The sequence below is a fragment of the Staurois parvus genome, unplaced genomic scaffold (genome assembly GCF_062004578.1).
Source record: "Staurois parvus isolate SC_StPar_1 unplaced genomic scaffold, SC_StPar_1.0 ptg000714l, whole genome shotgun sequence".
Lineage (NCBI taxonomy): Eukaryota > Metazoa > Chordata > Amphibia > Anura > Ranidae > Staurois > Staurois parvus.
The window spans coordinates 5,909,630-5,933,636 of record NW_028318510.1 but is presented as its reverse complement, the minus strand read 5'-3'; the positions used below and the strand labels follow the sequence as shown (position 1 = coordinate 5,933,636).

Genomic DNA, 24,007 nt, shown 5'->3' with positions numbered 1-24,007 from the left:
TTTTATCTGCTTCATATAATCTAGCACTGCACCATTTTTTTTATTTGTCTGTTTAAGTGGGAGCAGAGGGTTTACCACACTGTGCCAGCTGCTTCCTTCATTATCATTATTTTCTTTGCGCTCACCGTTCACATTCGTTCAGAGCTTCTAATCTTTATACCTGCTCCCAGTCATTGACTTAGAAAGTGCTGAAACCATTGGTCAGCAATGATAGCTTCCAAATGTTTCTGCAGGCTTTGTTTACAGGATATCTAAACCCAAGAACAAAATCTTATATATTGCAGCCTACTAGCTTTTAGATGCGGCGGCTGCATTAGTTCCTACCTTCAGGGACTTTCAGAACATTTTTAACAAGGCCAGAACATACCAGTTGATCTGGTCAGAAATGAAGTGTCATTGTCACTTTCTGTGAGCTGAATTCGAAGTCTTAAACAATCTGATCTTCCTTCTGTAAACTAAAATTACCCCCACCCCCAATGTAATTTAGATAAACAAAGGCAGACATGTTTAAATTCCAGCCTGTATGACAACCATGACTTCCTCCATAAAGTGGAATGAGTGAGCATAGCCACCCATTGACAAGAAGGTGAAATGAAAATACATAGTACTGATTGATGAATATACACGTGATAAGTGACTTTTGAATCACATTGAATGCACTTTATTCATTATTCACTAATAACATTATTTATGTATATGTGCAGTCACCATTGATATCATATTGGCTTGTTCAGATTTTGATCACTTTATATTATGTAGTGGATTGTACTAATTTGCTTGGCTGTAGGGATTGTGTATTTAGGAGCGTTGCACTTTATATATCTAACAAAACAATGTCACATATCTTTCAATTAAACTATGAATTATTGTTATATATTAATTTTCAAAAGTTTCAAGCAGATACGCAGTCTTATCAGTTGCCTATGCAGTCTAGAGAACACAACTTTGATCTCCTCATCCAACCATTTATGGTGGAAACTGCTTTGTTCCCTGACAGAAAGCACAGAATGTATATATTATACACACACACACACACATACATACCCACTGTATATATATACGCACCGATCAGCTATAACTTCATTACCACTCACCCAAAATTGAGTAGTTCGTCCTTTTGGCACAAAACAGCCCGAAACTATTAAGGAACTGACACCACTAGGCCTCTGAAGGTATGCGGTCCTATCTGACTCCAAGGAGTCAGTAGCTTATTCTTTAAGTCCTGTAAGTTGCAAGGTGGGACCTCCATGGACCGGACCCCCCCCCCCCCCAACACATCCCAGAGATATTCAGTTGGATTGAGGTTTGCAGAATTAAACTCGTTATTGTGCTCCTCAAACTGTTCTTGAACCATTTTTGCAGTGTGGCAGGGCACATTATCCTACATGAAGCGGTGTACTTGGTCAGAAATAAAGTTTAGGTGGGTGGTATGTGTCAACGTAACATCCACATGAATGGCAGGACTCAAAGTTTCCTAGAACATTGCCCAAACCATCAAACTGTGTCTGCTGGCTTGCTCTCCCCATAGTGCATCCTGGTGCTATCTCTTCCCCAGGCAAGCGCTGCACATGAACCCGACAATACACATGATGTAAAAGAAAATGGGATTTATCAGACCAGGCCATCTTCTTCCTTTGCTCAATGGCCCAGTTCTGATGCTCACAAGCCCACTGTAGGAGCATTTGGCGGTGGACATGAGTAAGCATGCGGTTACACAACCCCCATACACAACAAACTCAGGGACAACTTGCTCCTAATAAATCCCACTGACTGCCTCATATATCCAAAAAGGGGGTCCAACCCTGTACTAGCAAGGTTGACCTAATAAAGTGGCCGGTGATTGTGTGTGTATATATATATATATATATATATATATATATATATATACATACACACACATACATACATATATTTATACATATATATACACATATACACACACAAACACACTATAAAAGGATTTTTTTTTTCATAAAGCTTATTTTTTTTTTTTTTAATTGCCAGCATAATTGGTTTAAAATAAATAAAAATTACATTAGGGAAAAAGTATTCATTAACGGGTTCCTTAAAAGACCAAGTTCTGAATGATTATCAGCACTGAATGATTAGTAACGATGTAAATCTGTACACACCTGACACTGTGGAGCTGCTAATGCTGACAGGTGTGGCAAGGTCAGGATCTTCCTGCGGAGAGTCTTCAGAAATAAGACCGGACTTGTCCCCTTCCTCCTGGGAATCTCCAGCATTGTGCTCATCTCGTTCTAGGTCAGAGGAGATGGCAAATTTTGGCAGCAGGCTGGTGCTGTGCCGTTGCTTGTGACTTTCACTGTCAGAAAAGGTTGATATGGAGAGCTGTTGCCTGTTTGAAAAAGATGTAACATAAGAAAAATTCAATGTATTAAATAATGAATTCAAAACTTCTGAAGGGTGTGAAAAAAGGAAAAGCATGATACCATTCTGAAATAAAAAAACTCATTAAATTACTACATCAGTCATAACATTATAACCACCCACCCTAACCCATCAAGACATGAATTCCACTACACCTTTGAAGGTGTGGTATCTGACACCAAGCCATCAGTAGTAGATCTTTTAAAGTAGAACTTTTTCCTGACACCAACATGGCAGCATACATGTGATAAAGCTCCGCCCCTATATCCACCCACAGGACCTGTGTATATCTATAAAAGTCTGACTGAAAGCAACCTCCCCCATTCTCCTTTTTGTCCTCAAGATCTACACCTGCAAGACCGTGATGTTGCAATAAGTCCCTACCTACAGACTGAGTCGGAGTCTGGGTTCAGCCTCTCCCAGGCACAGTCCTGCATCTTAGGTTGCTAAATGCACCAATAAGATGGGGAGTCCCTTCTGGTGGTCTTTTGGGGCTGAGGAGTTTTCTAACCAGAGACGTCAGAACCTCATGTGCTTCCCCTTGAGCTGGTGTTTGTTTGCTGCAGTCCATGCTGCATTGGTTTCTCTGCACACCTGAGCAGAATCATGGTGCTGGAGTTAGTGCTGCCTTTTTCTTCTCGCCCACAGGTTAGTGCTATCCTTTTTGTCTTCCTCCCTTGCCTCTACCTTCATTAGGTTTTGTCATTTGTTCCTTTGTGAGAGTGATTTGAGGGTTTTCTTTTGTCAACAGTTTTTTCCTTTCACCGGTGACTGGCGTGTGCATACGATCTGATCTGAGTTTTGTGGCTGTTTCTGGTCATATGGCTGGCTATGCCATCCACACATACACTGTACAGAAGGCCTCATGCCCAATTAGCCTGCAGGTCTGGGTTTTACCCTAGCCATGGACCTGGAGTCTGGACCAAGCACTTCAGCTATCAGTGTTTCCACAACACCTGGCCCAGGATGGATTGGAAATCAAGAGGGAAGGATTAGGATCATCCTCTTTCAGTGGTAAATCCTGCAGGGTTTCAGGAAGGATGCCAACAAATGCAATTTACTCTGAAGTCTGGAACAGGTTCACAGTCTTTGCAGCTGAGCAGGATTTTGATCCTAGCAACCCAGTGGTCACCCAGTTGCTATAGTTTCCTCACACAGATCTGGATTTGGGGCTCAGCCTAGTTCTGTAACAGCTCAACTTTTAGCCATTTCAGCTTCATCAAGAAATATGAGCGTGTGAGCTGCCAGGGGAGCGTTTCAGGAGGTTGGTCCTGAGACTTTGCCCTGAGGAGGAAAAACGTTTCTCCTGTGAGATTTTATTCTGGCACTGGATTTCCTTGCCAGGACTCTGTTTGCGCCAATAGAAAGGAGTCTTCAGTAAGACATCACTCAAGAAGCAGTGTCCCTCGATAACTTCAGGGGGCAGAGTCGTGGACCTGCAAGCACTTCAAGCTGCACAGTCCTACATCTTCTTTCTTCTGAACAAGTTGGGGCCTATGCCCCTCGAGCACCTTTGTCCCCAGGTGGCTTCAATTTTATCTTACAAATTGGTGATTCCATCCTTTCTGGCACAGATGGTACCTAACGTACACAAGCTGGATGTACCTGGTATCTAAGATGCCTACCTTCAAGCTGCTTCCTAGTTTAAATCCTCTGGGAGGCTGTTTGTGTTTCCATCAGACAAATTCAGAGGAGGAAACTGCAGTTTACCTTATCATCTTGGAGTGTCAAAGTCATTCTGAAAACATAGTACAACCAGGCAAAAGCCTCCAAAAGTGGTAGAGACTCATTCAGCCAGGTCGCTCTCTACATTCAGGGCAGCACATACAAAATGTCTAAGAAGACGTTTGCAAAGCAGCAGGCTAGTTATCACAGTGCACCTGCTTCTGGCGCTACAGGGAAGATCCTTCACTCCCCATGTGCCTCAATGAGCCTTGGCCACCAATGGCCCTGTCACAGTTCACTGGTTTCCTTTCTTGGACCACTTTTGGCAGGTCCTGCCCACTGCAGACCAGGAACATGCCACAAAAAGCTGACATTCTGGAGTTCCTCCGACCCAGTTGTCTAGCCATTACAATTTGGCCCATGTCAAGTTGCTCTAATCCTTACACTTGCCCATTTTTTTCTGCTTTCAACATATCAACTTCAGAGACATTATGTTCATTTGCGGTCTAATAAATCCCACCTAGATGCCATTGTAATGAGATAATCAGTGCTATTCACTTTACCTGTCAGTGGTCATAACGTTATGGCTGATCAGTGTACAATTAAAGCTGAGGTCTAGAAAAACTGCTAAATACACAGATGATATGGGAGCTGTTTTTTACCTGCCAAATGATTTTTATTTTTGTCCAAGTGATGACAATTACAAAGTTTTCCCACACAGCATAGCCCTGTCTGGCAGGACAAGAAACCTCCCCTAGCCTGTGCACAGAAAGCAAAAGGAGAAGCAGTAGAATGATGAGCTCATCTCTGTCACTCCACTCTCTTCCTATCAGCATGTTCCTTGTCAGCACAGCTGACTGGCTTCTTGTGTAACTTCCCCCTACCAGTCTGCTGTACAGGGACTGCAAGAGGTTGATACCAAGTCAACATCTGGTACAAAAAAAATGAATGTATGAATTTATAAATACACTTCACTGTGCAAATAATGAAGAACTCTCTAAATAGAGCTCTAAAATGTTTTGATACCTTCACAATCTTCTATAAAGATCAGATTCACTGGGATGCAATCTGTGCTGCATATGTAGGACATCTTCATTTAGAATGGAAACAATGCAGGCTGTAGACACGAGGAAAATTTATCAAAACTGGAGCAGCAATGCATGGCAACCAATCAGATTCTATCTTTCATTTTCTGGCAACCAGATTCTATCTTTCATTTTCAAAGCTAAACTGAAATTGAAGATAAAAGCTAATTGGTTACTATGTACAGCTGCTGCTCTAGACTCTATTTGTTCCAGTACTGAAAAATTCCCCCATCGTGTAAAGGATATCGGTAAGAACATTTCTGCTTCTTCAACCGACAGGGTTATGAGCTTTGCAGAGAAGCGTAAGTGAACTTTATTGACTAAATCCCTTTGATTTGTTACCTGTCACACTTAGTAGCATTTGTCAATGCAAGAGTAAGGTATGGTGTACCTCCCCACTGGCACTCAGGAAATGGAGTGCTGGTGTCAAATCTCACACATCCAGAGGAGCTGGTGTTTAGGACGCCACTCACCCAACCCGATACCTGTGAATGTTTGTGATGGCCTCAGCCAGAGCTGCTCTACTGACCACGACCCCTGATATGTTTTACCCTGCCCTCTGGGGGCTTAGTCACAGAGGTCATAGAGGAGACCTCTATGACTAAGTCCCTGTGGGCAGGGTGAAACAAGTCAAGGGGCTTGGTCATTGGAGCCATATGAGACTGTCACATACATTCACAAGCATCGAGTTGGGCAAGCGTAAACTTGAACCCTAAACCTTTTCTGATTGTTGTGCTGCTTTTCTGACTTGAGTATCTTGAGTAACAGATCTGGAAATGTGTGCAGATAAGAAGTTCCCTACTGGTCAATGAAGCTGTCCCTCACATTAAGGGAGCAATATGGAGATTTACAAGGTGCCAATATTAAGTGTTTCATACTGTCATGCAGCTACACTGTTACCTTTGATTATTATTTTTCATCGGTTTGAATTTTCACGGTTTGGCAGGCTTATTTCATATGAAATAAGTTACTTTTACAATATAAAATTGCCCACATGCTTATACATCATTTAGCATCTACCGATTTAATTTTTTTTCTTCATTTAAGATGCCTTTTGCTATGGTTCAGTCACCCATCAGATTTTCAGATCATACACATTGTCAATAGAAGACACTGTTCCCCAATACCACTTTGGGTATAGTAATACCTTCTCATTCTACTTACATCTCAGAATACTCAGAGCTCCAGCTCAAAGATTCCACGGGAGGTAAATTTAAGCTCTTTGATTTTTCACTACTGTCATCCTTTTCCTCCATTTTGTTCTGCATCATCTGGTCAATGCTACTAAACACCTAAAAATACATAAACAAACAATATGTAATACATGGCTTTGTTACTCCTCATACAGTATACAATTTAGACATTTTTGAGTAATAATCACATTACTACAAAAACCTTGGGGTATTAAAGCTTGACTAAAAGTTCTTTGTTGCTGAAAATGAAAACCCATTTAAAAACATGATCATTAAAGATATTGTAAAGTTGGTACTGACATTGCTACATTGTATGTGTGGATTTTAATTGTTTTGCCTCTAGGGCAGGAGTGTCCAACCTTTTGACTTACCAGGGCCACATTGGAAGAAGAGGAATTGCCGTGGGCCACACATAAAATACACTAACAATAAGAAAATGCTGATGAGCAGGAAAAAGCATGGCAGATCACAAGTTAACTATCAATGATATAGAAAATGTACCTGAGTAATAAAACTTAATTTTGTATAACTTTTTTCATTATAAAAGGTAAAAGAGGGCAACATAAAACTAGTGTGACATTTTACACTGTTTATGATAAACCAATGCATCAATAGCTGGTACAATGGATGTAGTGTCAATTCTCAACGAATTCCCAAGGTGGTCATCAGATATTTTGGTTCTAATTTTGCCCTTTATGTGCTTCTTTTTTGAAAATAGTTGCCCACAAAGGCCATAAAGGTACTGCCAAAAACGGATGACATGAATAAAATGTTATTGTGAAGAGTGGGAGAATTTCTTCAGGAAGATAAAATATTATAAACGCCCAGTTAAGAGACACTGTAAAATTTTTCTTTGGATGCATGTGTTCGCTAAGTGTAAACACATTTTTACAAAAAATTCTCCAAAAAATAAAATCAACATTTTTAGGTAAATTTCCGATTTTTTTTTTGGGCTGCATGCAGCCCATGGGTCACAGGTTGGACACCCCTGCTCTAGGATGTGACTGTTGTGTATAACTATATTTATTGTTAGGTAACTGTTGAAGAATTTCTAAATTAATACATTAATTGAAAGCTCCCAAGTATCTCTATGCATCTCTGTAGTTCTGCAACCTATAAACAAGGAGCTTGATGCCAAATAATAGTAGTATTATTTCTTATAGCCTGTATTATTTCTAGTATAGTATAATAGTAGTATTATTTCTTATAGTTCTGTGTTCTTTCAATTATGTGTGGATGAAGTCATACTGTAGGTGGACTTCACTGAAAAGCTAGCAGTGGTAGTAGCAGTGACCCTCACTGGACATATTAGGCAACACATATTTGTAGGTTGGAGCAATTTAAAGATGACTTCAAGTCATTGTCTTATTTGTATTAATTTTATCGTTTTGGGTTGGATAGGCTTAAACCTATTGTTTTTGTGTGTTTTTGTCTGTCCTAAGACATTTGGCTGATGTACGTTTTGGTGCATCTGAAAATAAATAGTCACATCTTGTCCCAGCCAAACTTCACACAGGATGCTACCTATTAGAAGAGCAGATATGCAGGCTTTAAATCATACTTACTTTAGAAAAGCGATGTGAGCATGATGAAAATTGTCTGATTTCCATGCTGAAGTCCTCATCATTGGTATCATCCTCCTCCTCTGTTTCCATGTGGTGGTATTTCTCAGACCGGGCTAAAAAGTAATACAATTTTAATGGTCACCATACAGAAGTATGCATATGTATGTGAAGAAGAAAGCGTTGACTTGAGCAAGATAAAAGAATAAAAATGGCATCTACCCCAGGCACAAAAAAATAGTTACAAGTAAAAATGACATCAAGAATAAGGTGAACAGACCCAGGTTACACTTAATTCAGGCAAGAATACCACATCACTCCCCAACCCCCACAGACATCTCCTAGCCCACCATTGGAAGGTGAATAGGTCGCCTTTGTTGGGTTCTCTTATCCAATGTTATTGCCTGGTGACTTTGATAAGGAGAGAAATAAAAGGTGCAAACTAGAAAACAATGGAGAAAACAAAAATTGTGGCTCCACTCATCGCCTTGTAATGATGCATAGATTCTTTTTGTAATTTAGATGGAAGCAAAGATATTTAAATGTAGTCTGTTTTAAAAAAAACACAAAAATTTTGATTAGAAGGTTTTGTCCCCCCTCTTGCTAATTCACCAAAATATATATTAAAGCAGAACTAATCTGTATCTGAGCACCACAAACTGAAAACACTATTCAATTCATTTTTAATATTACAGGCAAAATCACTAATCCATCTGTTTTCTCTATGGTTTATTTTGTTGAGAAATCACTTTAACCCACCACCACCTCACTTCTAGATTTCTAGCCATAACCATATTGAGTAAGGGCAGATGATTCATGTAAGATTTACTTCCTGGAATCCATCTGCCCTTGGCTTAGGCATGCAAGCAAGAGGGTGTGCTTAGCTGAGAAAGCCCCTCCTCCAAATGAAAGAAAGAATAACATAATTTTGGCCTGAGCCAGAAACCAGGAATCAACTGAAGAGATGTAAAAAAAAAAAGTTTAAAAAAGTAAATATAATATACCCCCAAAGGTATGTACTTATGATGGCAGCATGAGGATTCAAAACGGTTAATGTTGACTGAGAGAGTTTAGTTCCACTTTAAACTATTTACATATTGCTATCAAGTAGTGAAACCGCTTTAACACTGTGACGGGAATCACTTTGGGTGGGGGGCCCATGGAACACAGCTCACTTTGGAGAGGTGGGGAGACCCCTGTCTCATCTCCCCATATCCCTATTATGTGTAAGTCACCCTGTGTCTGTTAGGGGTACAGGGTGTTCTGTCCTAATATTGGGGTGGGGGGGTTGTTCATTGTTTAATGCCATGTGGTTGCATCCCATTGTATTATTGTGTGTCTGGCTTGGTTGCAAACTATTATGGGATATATGTGTTTGTGTATTGGCTTGGTGGGGGTGTTTCCAGCAGCCCTCTCTCCTGATGGGACTGTCTGTTGGTGTGTTTCTTGTTTCTAAAGGTAGATTGCTCCGCCCTGTGTCATTATGCAGGGAGGGGGGATTGTCCCCTGAGTGTATATATCTTGTATCTGTCTTAAAATAAAGTAGTCTATTTCCTGGTTTACTTCAAGACTGGTATCATCTAGTCTTGTATGGTCTGCTGTGGTGTCTGCGGTCGGTGTTCGGATAGGGAAGCAGTATTCTAATGGAAGTACTCAGCGCAGGCTGGGTCAGTTCCGTTACAAACACAACCCATCACTGACCTCTAGTTGCTTTTAATAAAAAGTTATTCTTATTTCTCAAAGGTCCTAGAGCTGGGTTTCAGTTGGTTTCTAACAGCTTAGAAACATTTAGTGTTTGCTTACATAAGAGGGCTGGCAGGCTCCCAAGATCTGCTCTCATAGAAAAAAAAAAAAAGCTTTGAGTGCTGGTTTTGAGAACTTTGAAAATTAATTTCTGCACAATGCCTGTAGATACAAAGACAAACCGGGGCTTGCTCTGACTTTGTAAATGCTTTAGTGTGAATGATCTGGGAACAAATCCAATTTAGGCAATACTCCTTAAAGCGGAGTTCCACTCACTCTGTAAAAAAATAAAAGTCAGCAGCTACAAAAACTGTAGCTGCTGACTTTTAAAAAAACAGCCACTCACTTGTCCCACGATCCTGTGTTGCCCTCGCCGTAGCCTGTTTCACTAGCCGTCCTGTATTCCAGGTGCCGGCATCTTCAGTGTGGGCACCCGGCTGTGACAGCTTGCGGCTTAACAGCCGGGTGCCCACTGCGCATGCGCGAGTAGCGCTGCACTTCCTGAATGGCCACGCGTCCCACAAGACTTCGGGGAGGAGGACTCGATCGCCTAGGCCAGTGGTGGGCAACCTTTTTTTTTCAACTGAGCCAAATCTCGCCAAAACCACAATTGAAATTTATTTTGAGAGCCACATTTTTAAAACTGAAAATACATAGGATGGTACACTGTTTTTAGTTTCAATACGTTTTTATAGTAATTCATCCCCCATATAGTAATTCATCCCCCATATAGTAATTCATCCCCCATAGTAATTCATCCCTCATATAGTAATTCATCCCCCATAGTAATTCATCCCCCATATAGTAATTCATCCCCCCTATAGTAATTCATCCCCCATAGTAATTCATCCCCCATATAGTAATTCATCCCCCATAGTAATTCATCCCCCATATAGTAATTCATCCCCCATATAGTAATTCATCCCCCATATGGTAATTCATCCCCCATATAGTAATTCATCCCCCATATAGTAATTCATCCCCCATATAGTAATTCATCCCTCATATAGTAATTCATCCCCCATAGTAATTCATCCCCCATATAGTAATTCATCCCCCATAGTAATTCATCCCCCATAGTAATTCATCCCCCATATAGTAATTCATCCCCCATAGTAATTCATCCCCCATATAGTAATTCATCCCCCATAGTAATTCATCCCCCATATAGTAATTCATTCCCCATAGTAATTCATTCCCCATAGTAATTCATCCCCCATATAGTAATTCATCCCCCATATAGTAATTCATCCCCCATAGTAATTCATCCCCCATATAGTAATTCATTCCCCATATTAAGTCCCCAAGTCCCCCCTGTGTCAATTCACTTACCTTTGCTCCGCGCGTTCCTCTCGCCGTTTTCCCGGTCTCTCGCCGTTCCGGTCTTCAGGGCGGACTGTGAGAGGAGCCTAGCTCCCCTCACGCTCGTCACGCTGCCCCGCCTACACACATCCTGACAGCCACATCCGCAGGCTGGATTAAAAGGTCCTGACTTTTGGGGCGGCCGCCCGAGAGGAGGGAGGGGAGCGGGCGCCCGGCACACAGAAGAGCCGCATTAGCGTGTGTAAAGAGCCGCATGTGGCTCGCGAGCCGCGGCTTGCCGACCACTGGCCTAGGCGATACGTGGGAGCGAGTACCTGTCAAATTCCCCCCCCCTCCCAAAAGGTGCCAATCCTTAATGGGGAGCGGGGAACCAATCTTTAAAGCGGAACGTCCCCTTTTGGGTGGAACTCCGCTTTAAGGGCCATGTTGTCCATGTCTTACACTGTTATTGCTATCAAGTCTGAAACAGCTGCAAGCTCCGCATTGTAAGCTATATCAGTGCATTAAACCAGTAGTTAATTTGTCCACAGGGAATAACCTACAGAATGCTTTCCTTGGTTTACCCCAAATGTGAAATAAACCTCTTGTTTTTGGATTTAAAATGGAAACCGTGACATTTAACCACTTCCTGTCCGGACACTTTTACCCCCTTCCTGTCCAGGGCAATTTTCAGCTTTCAGCGCTATCACACTTTGAATGACAATTGCGCGGTCATGCAATACTGTACCCATATGAATTTTTTACCATTTTTTTGAGACAGATAAAGCTTTATTTTGGTGGTATTTATTCACCGCTGGGATTTTTATTTTTTTTACTATGTAAATGAAAAAGTCCAAAAATTTTGAAAAAAGTGTTTTTTTAAATAAAATTTTGCAAATAAATAATATTTCATCCTAAATCTTGGCCAAAATTTATTCCGTTATTTTTTTAGAAAAAAAAAAAAATCCAAATTAGTTTATAACCAAACATTATAATTTTTAAACATTTTTTTTTAAATTTTTATTTTATTTTTTTTTATATTATTTTTTATTTTTATTTTTTATTTTTACATACTGTCACCCTAGCAGTACAGTGTCACCATGGTGACACTGTACTACTTGTGGGGGGTGATGAAGATTTTATTTTTTTTTTTTTACACTGATTGCTTTTACACCCATATAGGATGTAAAAGCAATCATTTCTCTTTCTCTCTGTCTGCATTCTTGCAGTCATTGAGAAATACTGAGTGAGCTGTGATTGGTCACAGCTTGTCACATGGTACAAGGCTGTTGTGAATAGCCTTGTACCATGTGACCTCTGTGATCATTCACAGATTTCACACGTAGTAAGCAATGATGTCACAAGTGACATCTTGCTTACTACTTTGCATGTGATCACTGATTCGCCAATCAGTGATCACATGACCGGGACCTCGTACAGAGGTCCCGTCCGACGATCGGTGTTTCACTGTGTCCGAAGGACACAGCGGACACCGGATCGCAGTGGATGCGCGCTCCTAGGGAGCGCGCACAGCTAGAAAAGGCGGGTGCCGTTTAGGAACGGCAACCCGACCTTGGACTGCCACCGCCCTGCCGTTTATAAACAGCAGGCGGACGGCAAGAGGTTAAAAGCCTTTTATGCTATTGAGGCATTACTTGACTTCATATACGTGTTTATACTATATGTCCATGTATCAAACACCTGAGCACAACATATGCAGTGCAGTGGCTAAGTGGTTAGCACTCTTGTCTTGCAGCTCTGGGGCCATGGTTTGAAATCAAAACAGGGCACTATCTGCATGAAGTTTCTATAATCTCCCTGTGTTAATAATAACTGGCCTAGTGTGTGCATGATTCCCGTTTCAGATTGTGAGCTCTTGCAGGGAATGGATTGATGTGAATGGATCTATGCACTGTGTAATTTATCAGTACTATATAAGCATGGGGAAAACATGCAGCATAAATTGGATTTGGACATAACGTGTCACACATGGATTTCTCTTTTTATAATGGATATAAGCTATAAGCACATTCTGTTGCAATACACTCACACTAATCCCAGTGATGTTTATCTAATCCGATTATGTGATCACTGATTGGCCAATCAGTGATCACATGCAAAGTAGTAAGCAAGATGTCACTTGTGACATCATTGCTTACTACGTGTGAAATCTGTGACTGATCACAGAGGTCACATGGTACAAGGCTATTCACAACAGCCTTGTACCATGTGACAAGCTGTGACCAATCACAGCTCACTCAGTAGTTCTCAATGGCTGCAAGAATGCAGACAAAGAGAAAGAGAAATTATTGCTTTTACATCCTATATGGGTGTAAAAAAAAAAAAAAAAAATCTTCATCACCCCCCACAAGTAGTACAGTGTCACCATTGTGACACTGTACTGCTAGGGTGACAGTATGTAAAAAAAAAAAATTTAAAAAATTATAATTTTTGGTTATAAACTAATTTGGCTTTTTTTTTTTCACTAAAAAGATAACGGAATACATTTTGGCCAAGATTTATGATGAAATATTATTTATTTGTACAATTTTATAGGAAAAACACTTTTTTTCAAAATTTTTGGATTTTTCATCTACATAGCAAAAAAATAAAAATCCCAGCGGTGAATAAATACCACCAAAAAAAAGTTTTATCTGTCTCAAAAAAAATGATCAAAATTCATATGGGTACAGTGTTGCATGACTGCGCAATTGTCAAAGTGTGATAGCGCTGAAAGCTGAAAATTGCCCTGGACAGGAAAGGGTAAAAGTGTCCGGACAGGAAGTGGTTAAATGCCTTGAATTGAATATTTGACTTAAGGCTCAATATGTACCCGATGTGTATAATGTAATCGCCGACTCTTTTGTTCTACCTACAGAGGTTGGATGCCTATGCCCACTACACTTATGGGACCTTCTTTGAGCTCCTTTGAGCTTGCAATTCAACAATCCGTTGCACCCTCTACACCAGCGAATTATCAGGCTGCGTGGTACTCCTGGAGATTTTTCTGAAAAGTTCAGGATTTGACTCTTCCAAGTTTTCTGCAAGGCTCGTTTTGTTGTTTCTAAACTATTTGATGCCTCAACGTTACTCTTATTTCCATATCCTGAAATCTTTGGCTGGAATTTTCTTTTTTTCCCTAAATTGAAGGGTTCTCCTTCTTGTATGTCCTTTTCAGTGAGACAGGTGTTGAAAGGTTATTGTAAGCAGGATTCCAGATGGCCAATTACTGCAGATGTTTTACTTTGCATATGTGAGGCTACTGTTTCCGTTTGTTTTTCTGCTTATGAATCTTTGCTATTTCCAGTGTCTTTTAGTTTCTGTTTTTTTTGGTGCGTTTCGTATCTTAGAACTACTTCCTTTAAAATACGGGGATGGCTCTGGTGTTTTCTTTTCGGACTCAGTTTTAGGTTGCGATTTCTCACATTTACTTTTACTTTTATTTAGGCATAGTGAAAGTGATCAAAATAGTTGTGGGTGGTGGATTAAGCTTCACAAGTTTGAGGCCTTCCTTACATGTTCTGTCTCATTGCTTTCGCAGTTTATGCGAGTGCTTCCTGTTTCGGGTGATCACTTGCTTTTACATGCTCCCGGCCTGCCTTTTACAAAGTTTTAAATTTAATGCTGCCCTTAAAAAATGTTTAGAAACTGTCAATTTGCACAAATTTCATATAACATCTCATTCTTTCTGTATTGGAGCAGCTACGGAAACTGCTAATTCTGCCTTGTCTGATGTTATTAAAGGTATAGGGGGTTGGCGGTCAAATTGTTACCGTTACTATGTAAGACCTCATTTGTGTTTTTGACTATTTTTCAGAAGCCAAGTGCCAAGTATGTGTCACTCATACATTTTTTGGGCTTATCAATGTGCTTCTAGGATCTATGGTTCAAATTTAGGCTTTCCTTTGGATCATTTTCAAGTTTGATGGTTTGGAAAGAGGGGGATAAGGTGGTTTGAGTTACATCAGTTTCTATCCTTGCTGTGAACCAGCAAACACAAATGCTCCTGCACTTGGGGATGGACTCGATGCAGGCTGCAACCACATTAAGAATGTCCTGGAACATGCACAGCTTGCTGCCCTCAACAGACCAGGGGAATCCAAATATACTGAATGAGGAAAGAACAAAGAGAGGGCGCACAGGCCTAGTGCATTACCACAAAAAATGTTTAATAAGAAACAAAATAGGTGTTGTACTCACAAACGACAAAGTCAAGGCACATCATAAAAGAACAGCTGGGTCAACACCGCGCTGAGTAACAGTGGCTCTGAGGAAGAGGCAAGTCCTCGAAACACGTCTGCCTATTGGATGTCTACATTCCCCATTACGGACTGTTACTCAGCGCGGTGTTGACCCAGCTGTTCTTTTATGATGTGCCTTGACTTTATTGTCGTTTGTGAGTACAACACCTATTTTATTTCTTATTAAACATTTTTTATGGTAATGCACTAGGCCTGTGCGTCCTCTCTTTGTTCTTTCCTCTATCCTTGCTAAATCTGTCCTGGCTTCCTCCTAGTATCCTCATCTTCCATTTTTCCAGTAATCACAGTTGATCAAAACTCTAGGCACCATTTCCCAAATTAAATTCGATTTGTTCCAATTTCACTTGGTGCTTCTGTGTACTGTTCTGTTTTTTTTTTTTTTAGAAATTGTTCCTCGCCTTAATTGGTTGTTGGTTCCTGGATTTAAACATTTTGAAAAAATAAGGAATCGGATTAATTGGGCTATTTCGAAGTTTATGCATTTGATTGGTGGCTTGTCTTTCCGCCATTTTGATTTAGAGAGAGTTTTGCCAGGTTGGTACAGTTAATTTATCTGAGATTGCTCTAGATATTTTTAACCTGGATTTGCAATCCTGTATCGAACTGGCAGTGATTCAGGTGGGGTGCCAGGCCCATTTGTGATGAGCCTGGCGTATGGGATTAGTTATTTGTACCAGTTGTCATAACTCGAGCTGTAATAGCTCAGTTATATATAAGTATTCTTAAATGTAAGTGAAAATATATTTTGGTTTTGTGTGATTATAGTGGTCAAACATATGTTATTTTATACAGGTGTTACAAGTTGATTATAATAAATAATACTCATATTACCAATAATAAAGGGCTGTGGCCATTTCAATCCCCCCCAAAAAAATCTGTGCTTTATTATTAATAATAATATTTTTTATATTTGAATGTCTGGTTCTGTCTACGGTCCCATAACTGGCAATAATGAACTCATCTTAGTGTGTAAGTAATTTCTGCACATGCACAGTTGAAATTCCTTAACGAGTGCTAAACAAGTAAATGAGTGCTCTATGACAGACACTCTAGAAAAAGCATACACATTATGTAAACCTTTTGGCCTCCAATTAATGACAATCTTTCCCACTCCACTTACTGTCAAAATAGCTGGTGTCATCCTCTGATTCCAGCTGTGGGATAAACTCTGCTTTTTGTCTCAGTAGGCTGTTCCAGTCTAAGGCACAAAAGAAGGGATGTTGCTTCACCTCATAGGCACCACCTGGAAATGCAATGAAAAAGATATGATTTTCTGGAAGATTCTACCATACCACCTCAATCTTGGGCATATTATACATGAAACGTAGTGCTTTATCTCATAGCAAACTATAAATACATTTTAAGCAACTCAGTATGGTTAGCAGTGGTGCAACTATAATGATACAAGTCACGTGCATAGAAGAATCTCTCCTTTCCTGTGGAGAGGCCAGAGTTCCATAGAGATGAGAAGTTAATTTCCTGCACTGGTGCCCCCTCTTTTTTGGCAACTTATATTAATAGCTGTGGTCCCTGATAGTGGACAGACTACGCTGATGGCTCTCCTTCTACCTGTCCCTGATTGCGGCATCATTTATGCAAAGATGATGAAAAGCATTGTCACAATTGATGTTGTCAGGTTATGTAGACAGAGGTCCCCAGAGAATACCAACTTCTGCTATGTGGCCTGTAGTAGTTACACTCCTAGAGGTCATATCAATAAAATCTGGTCTCCATTATATATACACACACTATATTGACAAAGGTATTGGGTCACCCCTCCAAATCATTGGATTCAGGTGTTCCAATCCCCTCCATGGCCACAGATGTATAAAATCAAGCACCTACGCATGCAGACTGCTTCTACAAACATTTGTGAAAGAATGGGTCGATCTCAGGAGCTCAGTGAATTCAAGCGTGGTACCGTGATAGGTTGCCACCTGTGCAATAAGTCCATCTGTAAAATTTCCTTGCTACTAAATATTCCACGATCAACTGTTCGTGTTAATATAACAAAGTGGATGCAACTGGGAACAACAGCAACTCAGCCACCAAGAGGAAGGCCACATAAAATGACAGAGTGGGGTCAGTGCATGCTGAAGCACACAGTGCGCAAAAGTCGCCAACTGTCTGCAGAGTCAATAGCTAAAGACCTCCAAACTACGTGTGGCCTTCAGATTAGCACAACAGCAGTGCGTAGAGAGCTCATGGAATGGGTTTCTATGAGTGAGCAGCTGCATCCAAGCCTTACATCACCAAGTGCAATGCAAAGCATGGGATGCAGTGGTGTAAAGCACGCTGCCACTGGATTCTAGAGCAGTGGAGACATGTTCTCTGAAGTGACGAATCACGCTTCTCTGTCTGGCAATCCAATGGACGTGTCTGGGTTTGGTGGTTAACAGGAGAAGGGTACTTGCCTGACTGCATTGTGCCAAGTGTAAAGAGGAGGGATTATGGTGTGGGGTTGGGCTTGGCCCCTTAGTTACAGTGAAGGGAACTCTTAAGGTGTCAGCATACCAGGACATTCTGGCCAATTTCATGCTACCAACTTTGTGGGGACAGTTTGGGGATGGCCCCTTCCTGTTCCAACATGACTTCGCACTAGTGCACAAAGCAAGGTCTATAAAGACATGGATAAGCGAGTTTGGGGTGGAGGAACTTGACTGGCCTGTACAGAGTCCTGCCCTCAACCTGATGGAACACCTTTGGGATGAATTATAGTGGAGACTGCGAGCCAGGCCTTCTCATCAGACATCAGTGCCTGACCTCTTCTCTGGAAGAATGGTCAAACATTCCCATAGACACACTCCTGAACCTTGTGGACAGCCTTCCCAGAAGAGGTGAAGCTCTTATAACTGCAAAGTATGGGTTAACTCAATATCGAAGACTGGGATGCCATTAAAGTTCATGTGTGTGTAAAGGCAAGAGCCCAATATTTTCGGCATAATATATATATATATATATATATATATATATATATATATATATATATATATATATAGAGCCCCTAGCAAATATTCAAGAGACAGAGGACAAAAGCAATGCTCTTTTTGCTCTGTAATCTGCATTTGGAAATCTCCAACATCTTTGTATAAAGCTTTATAGCAGATGATTGGAACCAAAGCTCTGCCTGGACACTGCACATGGTTGTGCCCACAGTGAATTGTTACTTTATTCCACTAGTCAAAATGTATTGTTTTATTGTATGCTCAAACGTTTTGTTTTTTTCATGATGATAGTTTCTCTTTAACAGAAACATATCAGGATATAACTATTCAAGCTGCCATCTCCAATTACTTTTGGACGTGCAATTTCCAGAGTTCAGTTCCCAATCCTTGCTTCACTACATAGACACTGGCCCTAAACAAACAAGCAGGTCAAGACAATGGCTGAATACGTGCTTCAAATCAGGATGGTGCAATTACAAAAAGGAAAGCCACAGCCCAGAATCTTGCAGCTTGGGAAACAGATGCAGGACCCTCTCAGTCTTGATATGCTCACTTTAAGCCCCTGCGTTTGCGGTCGTGCTGCACTGCAAAATTAAAACTACATTTTTCTCTATGATGCCTATTCATATCTATGCAGTGAACCTGCAGATTGTTTTTGAAATGCAGTGCAGGTGCTTTTTTGGTGAAGTTAGTGCGTTTTTTGCCTCAAACCTCAAAGGGACCACATGTAAACTGCATGTGCATGCATTTTTAGTGTGTTTTTGGCAGTGTTTTGTGTATAAAATCCAGGCAAAAGCACGTGAAGTTGCACTACAAATATGCATCAAGCAACAGCAGCACTAATGTGGACCTAGTGTTAAGCACCATTAAACCCAAAATCAAACATTTATTACATTGAGCAGGGCCCTCTGTTTCTTCTTGCACCAAATTGTATTGCAACTGTAATGTCTACCTTCATTTTGTAAACCACTGCGCAAACTGTTGTCGCTATATAAATCCTGCATTATAATAATAATAATAATAATATTGCAGCTTACCAATTCTTAGGTATGATGGCTGAATTCATTTTTTTAATTCTTTCTTTTTTCTATTTTCACCTGGTGATCTGGCCACTAAGTCAGCTACTTTTCAAAAGAACAAGTTCTATCAGTTACAGAGAAGATACAAACCATGCCACACTAGCAGGGGTGCTTACAATAATCAGTTTTATTAATGTAAAACATTTATCCCAAAAGGTAAAATAAAGTTTGTTGTAACTGCTTATAAAGTATTAGATGGAGTTTGGCTTTAATTTGTTAGTGTATTTAAATCTGCTAGTACATCTAACACTTCCTTCCCTCAGACTGACAATTCTACTGTTGAACTGTACCCCCCATTTTCCTTCATGCAGAGTGGGGGCACTCTAATACAGGAGGTGTGTTAATGACCAGATCACCAGGTGAAAACAAGAGGGGAAAAAAAAATAAAACTAATGTAACCACCACACCTAATGACTGGCTAAGAAAAATATACAGAATTTGAGTCTGGGGTTTAATGCGGCTTTAGGATAGCACAGCAGTAATATATACCTGCCTGTAGGTGTCACTGTGGACAAGAATACAACACTGAAGTATGAACTATGCACAGTATTCATTTATTGGCTTAATTTGTGCTTTTAATAACTTTCAAGGGGGGAAAAAAAGAGAAGATCGCTTCCATTTTAGCAGCTTTTATAACTCTGGGAACAAAGAATGTGGGCATTATCATCTTAGAATACACACATAAGTGCTTTACTCTATTGCAGCTTTTATGATAAAAATACATCTTTATCACCATAACTGTAATTTAGGACTTCCATCACAAGATGAACAAAAGAAAGAAAAATTAGATGGAAGTGTTACATAATGGCAATTCCTGTCTGCGTCAAAAAGAATCGGGGTTGTTGGCAGCCTGTTAAATATAACTATCCTGAGTTATGGGAGACAGACAGGACAGGCTGCTGGTGGCATGGAGGAGCAGCAAGAAAGAATGTGACTGTTGGAAATGGCTGAGAAACATGAATCCTGCCAGACAATACCTGGCTTGACCTTGGCGTGATCTGTGAACATGAGATAGCATGCTGTGATGGAGGCAGAGCGACTACGTCAGCAAAGGGCAGAAGTGACAAGGGCAAACAGGACAACTGGACAGACGTTTGTAAGCACAGCAAAACATGTCTATGTCCTATTCAAACAATACAGTAAAAATGAGCACATTGTTATGAAATGGTATATTAATCAAGGACAGACATCCTCTGTGTTATTGTTACCTACAGACTAAGGTTGGCCATACACTATACAATTTTTTGTCCAATTTCTGCCTAATTTCCTTTAGATTTACCTTCAACTATGTAGTGCAAGAGCCTGCCTAATTGGATACAATGAAAAGTGTTGTTAGGTTTGACCTCATATTATATGGCTTTTGGTAAATCTAAACCAAAAATCTCAAGAAAATTGTATAATGTATGGCCAGCCTTAGGCTTCATGTACACTGCAGCTGATAAACTCACGTTCAGGAGCTTTTTTTTCAGCAGCCCCTGAACTCTCCTTAATGTTTTCCTATGTGTCCATGTATGTGCACTATGTTGTTTACAGTAGTTTACAGGCAGTTGAGTTTACAGTTGTTTTTTGAACGCACCAAACTTGTTTTCAGTGGATTTTATCAGCGTTTCAAACGCCAAACACGTTTAAACATGGCTAACCGCATTTATAAGCGTTTTTTAACTGTTCCATGTCCAGATGCTGTCCAGAGCCTTTTTTCATCATCAGAAATGCATGCAAAGTGTTTTCCATGTATTCAAATGGACCCGGTACACCAGCGCAGTCAGTTCCAGGTTTTGCGTGAAGGATATAATGGTAGAACGTGCTGCATTATGCTCATGATGGGATCCATAGTGAATACAATTAGGAAAGACAGGTCATCTCAACACATACTGCTCTCTCTGCTTCTGCTCTCTCTATATCTCTCAAAATGTCTGAAATAGTTAATTTTTTTACTGTTTTTCAGTGTATTCTGGGCATTTTGGAAGGTCTCCTGAGGTTATCTTAAAAAAACGCTTCTAAACCAAACGCTCATAAACGCACAAAAAAGCGGTATGCAAACGTGGCTAAACAGACGTTTGTTAGCCTACGTTTTCCAGCAGTCAGTTTCCATCGTTCAGAAGAGTTTTCCAAACGTTCCGTGTACATGAGCCCTAAGAGTCCATCTCCTCTGGCCAATAGTATATGATTTTGTGAAGTATCCACTTAAGGACTAGGCTTTTTCTGTCACTTTCAGGAAACAATCTTTTCTCTTTTTTTTTTTGCTGGAAAATTACTTAGAACCCCCGAACATTATATATTTTTCAAGCAGAGGCCGTAAAGAATAAATTGGTGGGTAATGCAATTTTTTTATGTCACATGGTATTTGCGGAGCGTTTTTTCATAGACATTTTGGGGGAAAATATACACCTTTTTGGATTTTAATGCAAAAAACACAATACATAACCAAAAGTTTTGTAAAATATAAAAGATGTTATGGTGAGCAAATAGATACCAATCATGTCATGCTTAAAAATTGTCACAATGGTGACAAACAACGTAAATTTTACTATCCAAGGGCAATGCTTTAAAAGCCTTTACAGGTTACTACTTTAGATATACAGTGGAGGTCTGATGCTAGAATTACTGCCCTCAATCTAAAGTTCGTGGTGATACCGCACATGTATATGACAATTGCTGTTTGTGTGTGTGTGTGTGTGTGTGTGGGACCAACGCATTCATTCACCTTTTTTTTTTTTTTTACATGGTCACTTTGAAAAAAAAATGTTTTTTTATCACTTTTATTGCTTTCACAAAGAATGTAAACATCCCTTGTGACAGCAATACGCATGTGACAAGTACTCTTTATGTAGAGGTCTAGGGTCTAATCCCTCCTCTACACTTAAATCCATTCAATCACACCAAGATCGATATGATTGAATGCTTCTATTTTTTTTTAAATAACGAGGCCGTGTATTTCTGGAAGTGATATCAGGTCGCTTCAAGTTTACTATATAACAGAGCCGAACAAAGCTGATCTGGTCTTTGTTCGACTCTGACCAGCTGGCAGCAGCACTGGCTGGTCAGTCGGGAGATCCTCTGAAAGTGGCGCGGGGGGGACATCCCTTCCCGCTGCTTGTAATAACAATCAAGAGACTAGTTAGCTGCTCTAATCACTATTACAAGAAAGCCAACTGTCATCTGCGAATAACGATATCGGCAGTGCCAGTACTTCCACTAGGCAAACTAGGCAGCCACCTAGGGCGCACTGTCACCTAAGGGTGCAACACAGGCCATCACTCTCTGTGTGGCCTATGGACTTCTTGTAGGAATTCTTCATTGCTCTGCAGAGTCCCCCTTACCTAGTACACAGGGAATGATGAGGGAATGATGGCACAATTGTCTCACAGCCTATCCACACCCATGACAATTTAGTACATATACTGTATATACACACACACTGTTCAGCATAAATGAGTACACCCCAACAGATTTGTCAGAAAACCTTTACTTTCAGAATCAACATTTTCTATGGGACACTATACTACAAAAAACTCCCACAAATGCAGGCCATTGATTGCAAACAAGATTTGTTAATTTTCACACACAACTTCATTCAAGAACATGTTGCAAAAATAAATGCATCCCAACGAAAATCTTCAGAGCAAAGCTAAATTTTAGACAGCAAAATGCTAATTAACAGGAATTTAACTACAGGTGAGTCTAATTATTCATTAAACAGGTGTCCAGCAGACAGTTAATTATAAAATGGAATTACTTAAAGAAAACCCCTTCCCATTTCATGCTGTTAGCAATGGCACCACATGGAAGAGAAATGTCACAAGGCCTGAGAAAGAAACACACAAGAAAGGTGAAGGCTACAAGAAGATCAGCAAAGCTTTACTTATCGGTCAGAATACTGTAGCAAAAGTAATACAAAATTTTAACAAAGATGGAACTGCAACCATCTCACAGAGACGTCCAGGCCATTCACGGAAGTTAACACTTCGACAGGTGTGTCTTCTGAAGAAAGGGTTGAAGAAAATTGCCATGCAAGTTTACTGTAGTTAACTAAAAAAGTAGAAAGCCAAACTGGGGTGATTGTTTCTCGTGACACAATACTGCATACACGACAGAGGAATGGCATGCACGGGTGTCGTCCATGAAGGAAGCCTCTCCTAAAGCCCATGCACAAAAAAAGCCCTTCTAGAATTTGCCAGGGCTCATGCTGAAAAAAAAAAAAGACGACTACTGGGACTCTGTACTCTGGAGTGATGAGACCAAGATAAATGGTTTTAGAATTGATGGCTTCAAAACAAAGGTGAGGAGTACAAAGAAAAATGCATGGTGCCTACAGTGAAACATGGTGGTGGGAGTGTCCTTCTGTGGGGCTGCATGAGTGCTGTTGGTGTTGGGGGCTGTATTTCATTGATGGTATCATGAATTCACAGATGTACTGCTCTATATTGAAAGAAAAAATGCTACCATGACTCTGTGCCCTTGGCTGTTGTGCACTTTTCCAACATGACAATGATCCAAAACACACATCTAAGGCCACTGTTGCATTTATGAGGAAGAACAGGGTGAAAGTGATTCAGTGGCCAAGTATGTCTCCTGATCTGAACCCAATCGAACATCTATGGGGAATTCTGAAGAGACAAGTTGAGCATCACTCTCCATCCAGGATCCGGGCTCTAAAAGAGGTTGTTCTTGAAGAATGGAAAAAGATAGATGTTGCAATATGTTGCCAACTTGCTCATTCCTTGCCTAGAAGACTTGGTGCTGTCCTTACAAATCATGGAGGTCATGCAAAATACTAGAT

At 40.3% G+C, this 24,007-nt stretch overlaps 1 protein-coding gene across 7 annotated transcripts in view; it reads right to left on the bottom strand.

Annotated features, from left to right (window-relative positions):
- Window positions 1–24,007, bottom strand: part of MAST4 (microtubule associated serine/threonine kinase family member 4) — a 749,251-nt gene that overhangs the window by 23,665 nt on the left and 701,579 nt on the right. For all 7 annotated transcript variants that reach the window (XM_089653476.1, XM_089653475.1, XM_089653479.1 and 4 more), the window contains 4 exons: window positions 16,324–16,446; window positions 7,900–8,012; window positions 6,306–6,433; window positions 2,133–2,359 (listed from right to left, as the gene is read on the bottom strand). In XM_089653476.1, coding sequence (XP_089509602.1) covers window positions 2,133–2,359; window positions 6,306–6,433; window positions 7,900–8,012; window positions 16,324–16,446 — 591 coding nt within the window. The remainder of the gene's footprint in view (window positions 1–2,132; window positions 2,360–6,305; window positions 6,434–7,899; window positions 8,013–16,323; window positions 16,447–24,007) is intronic.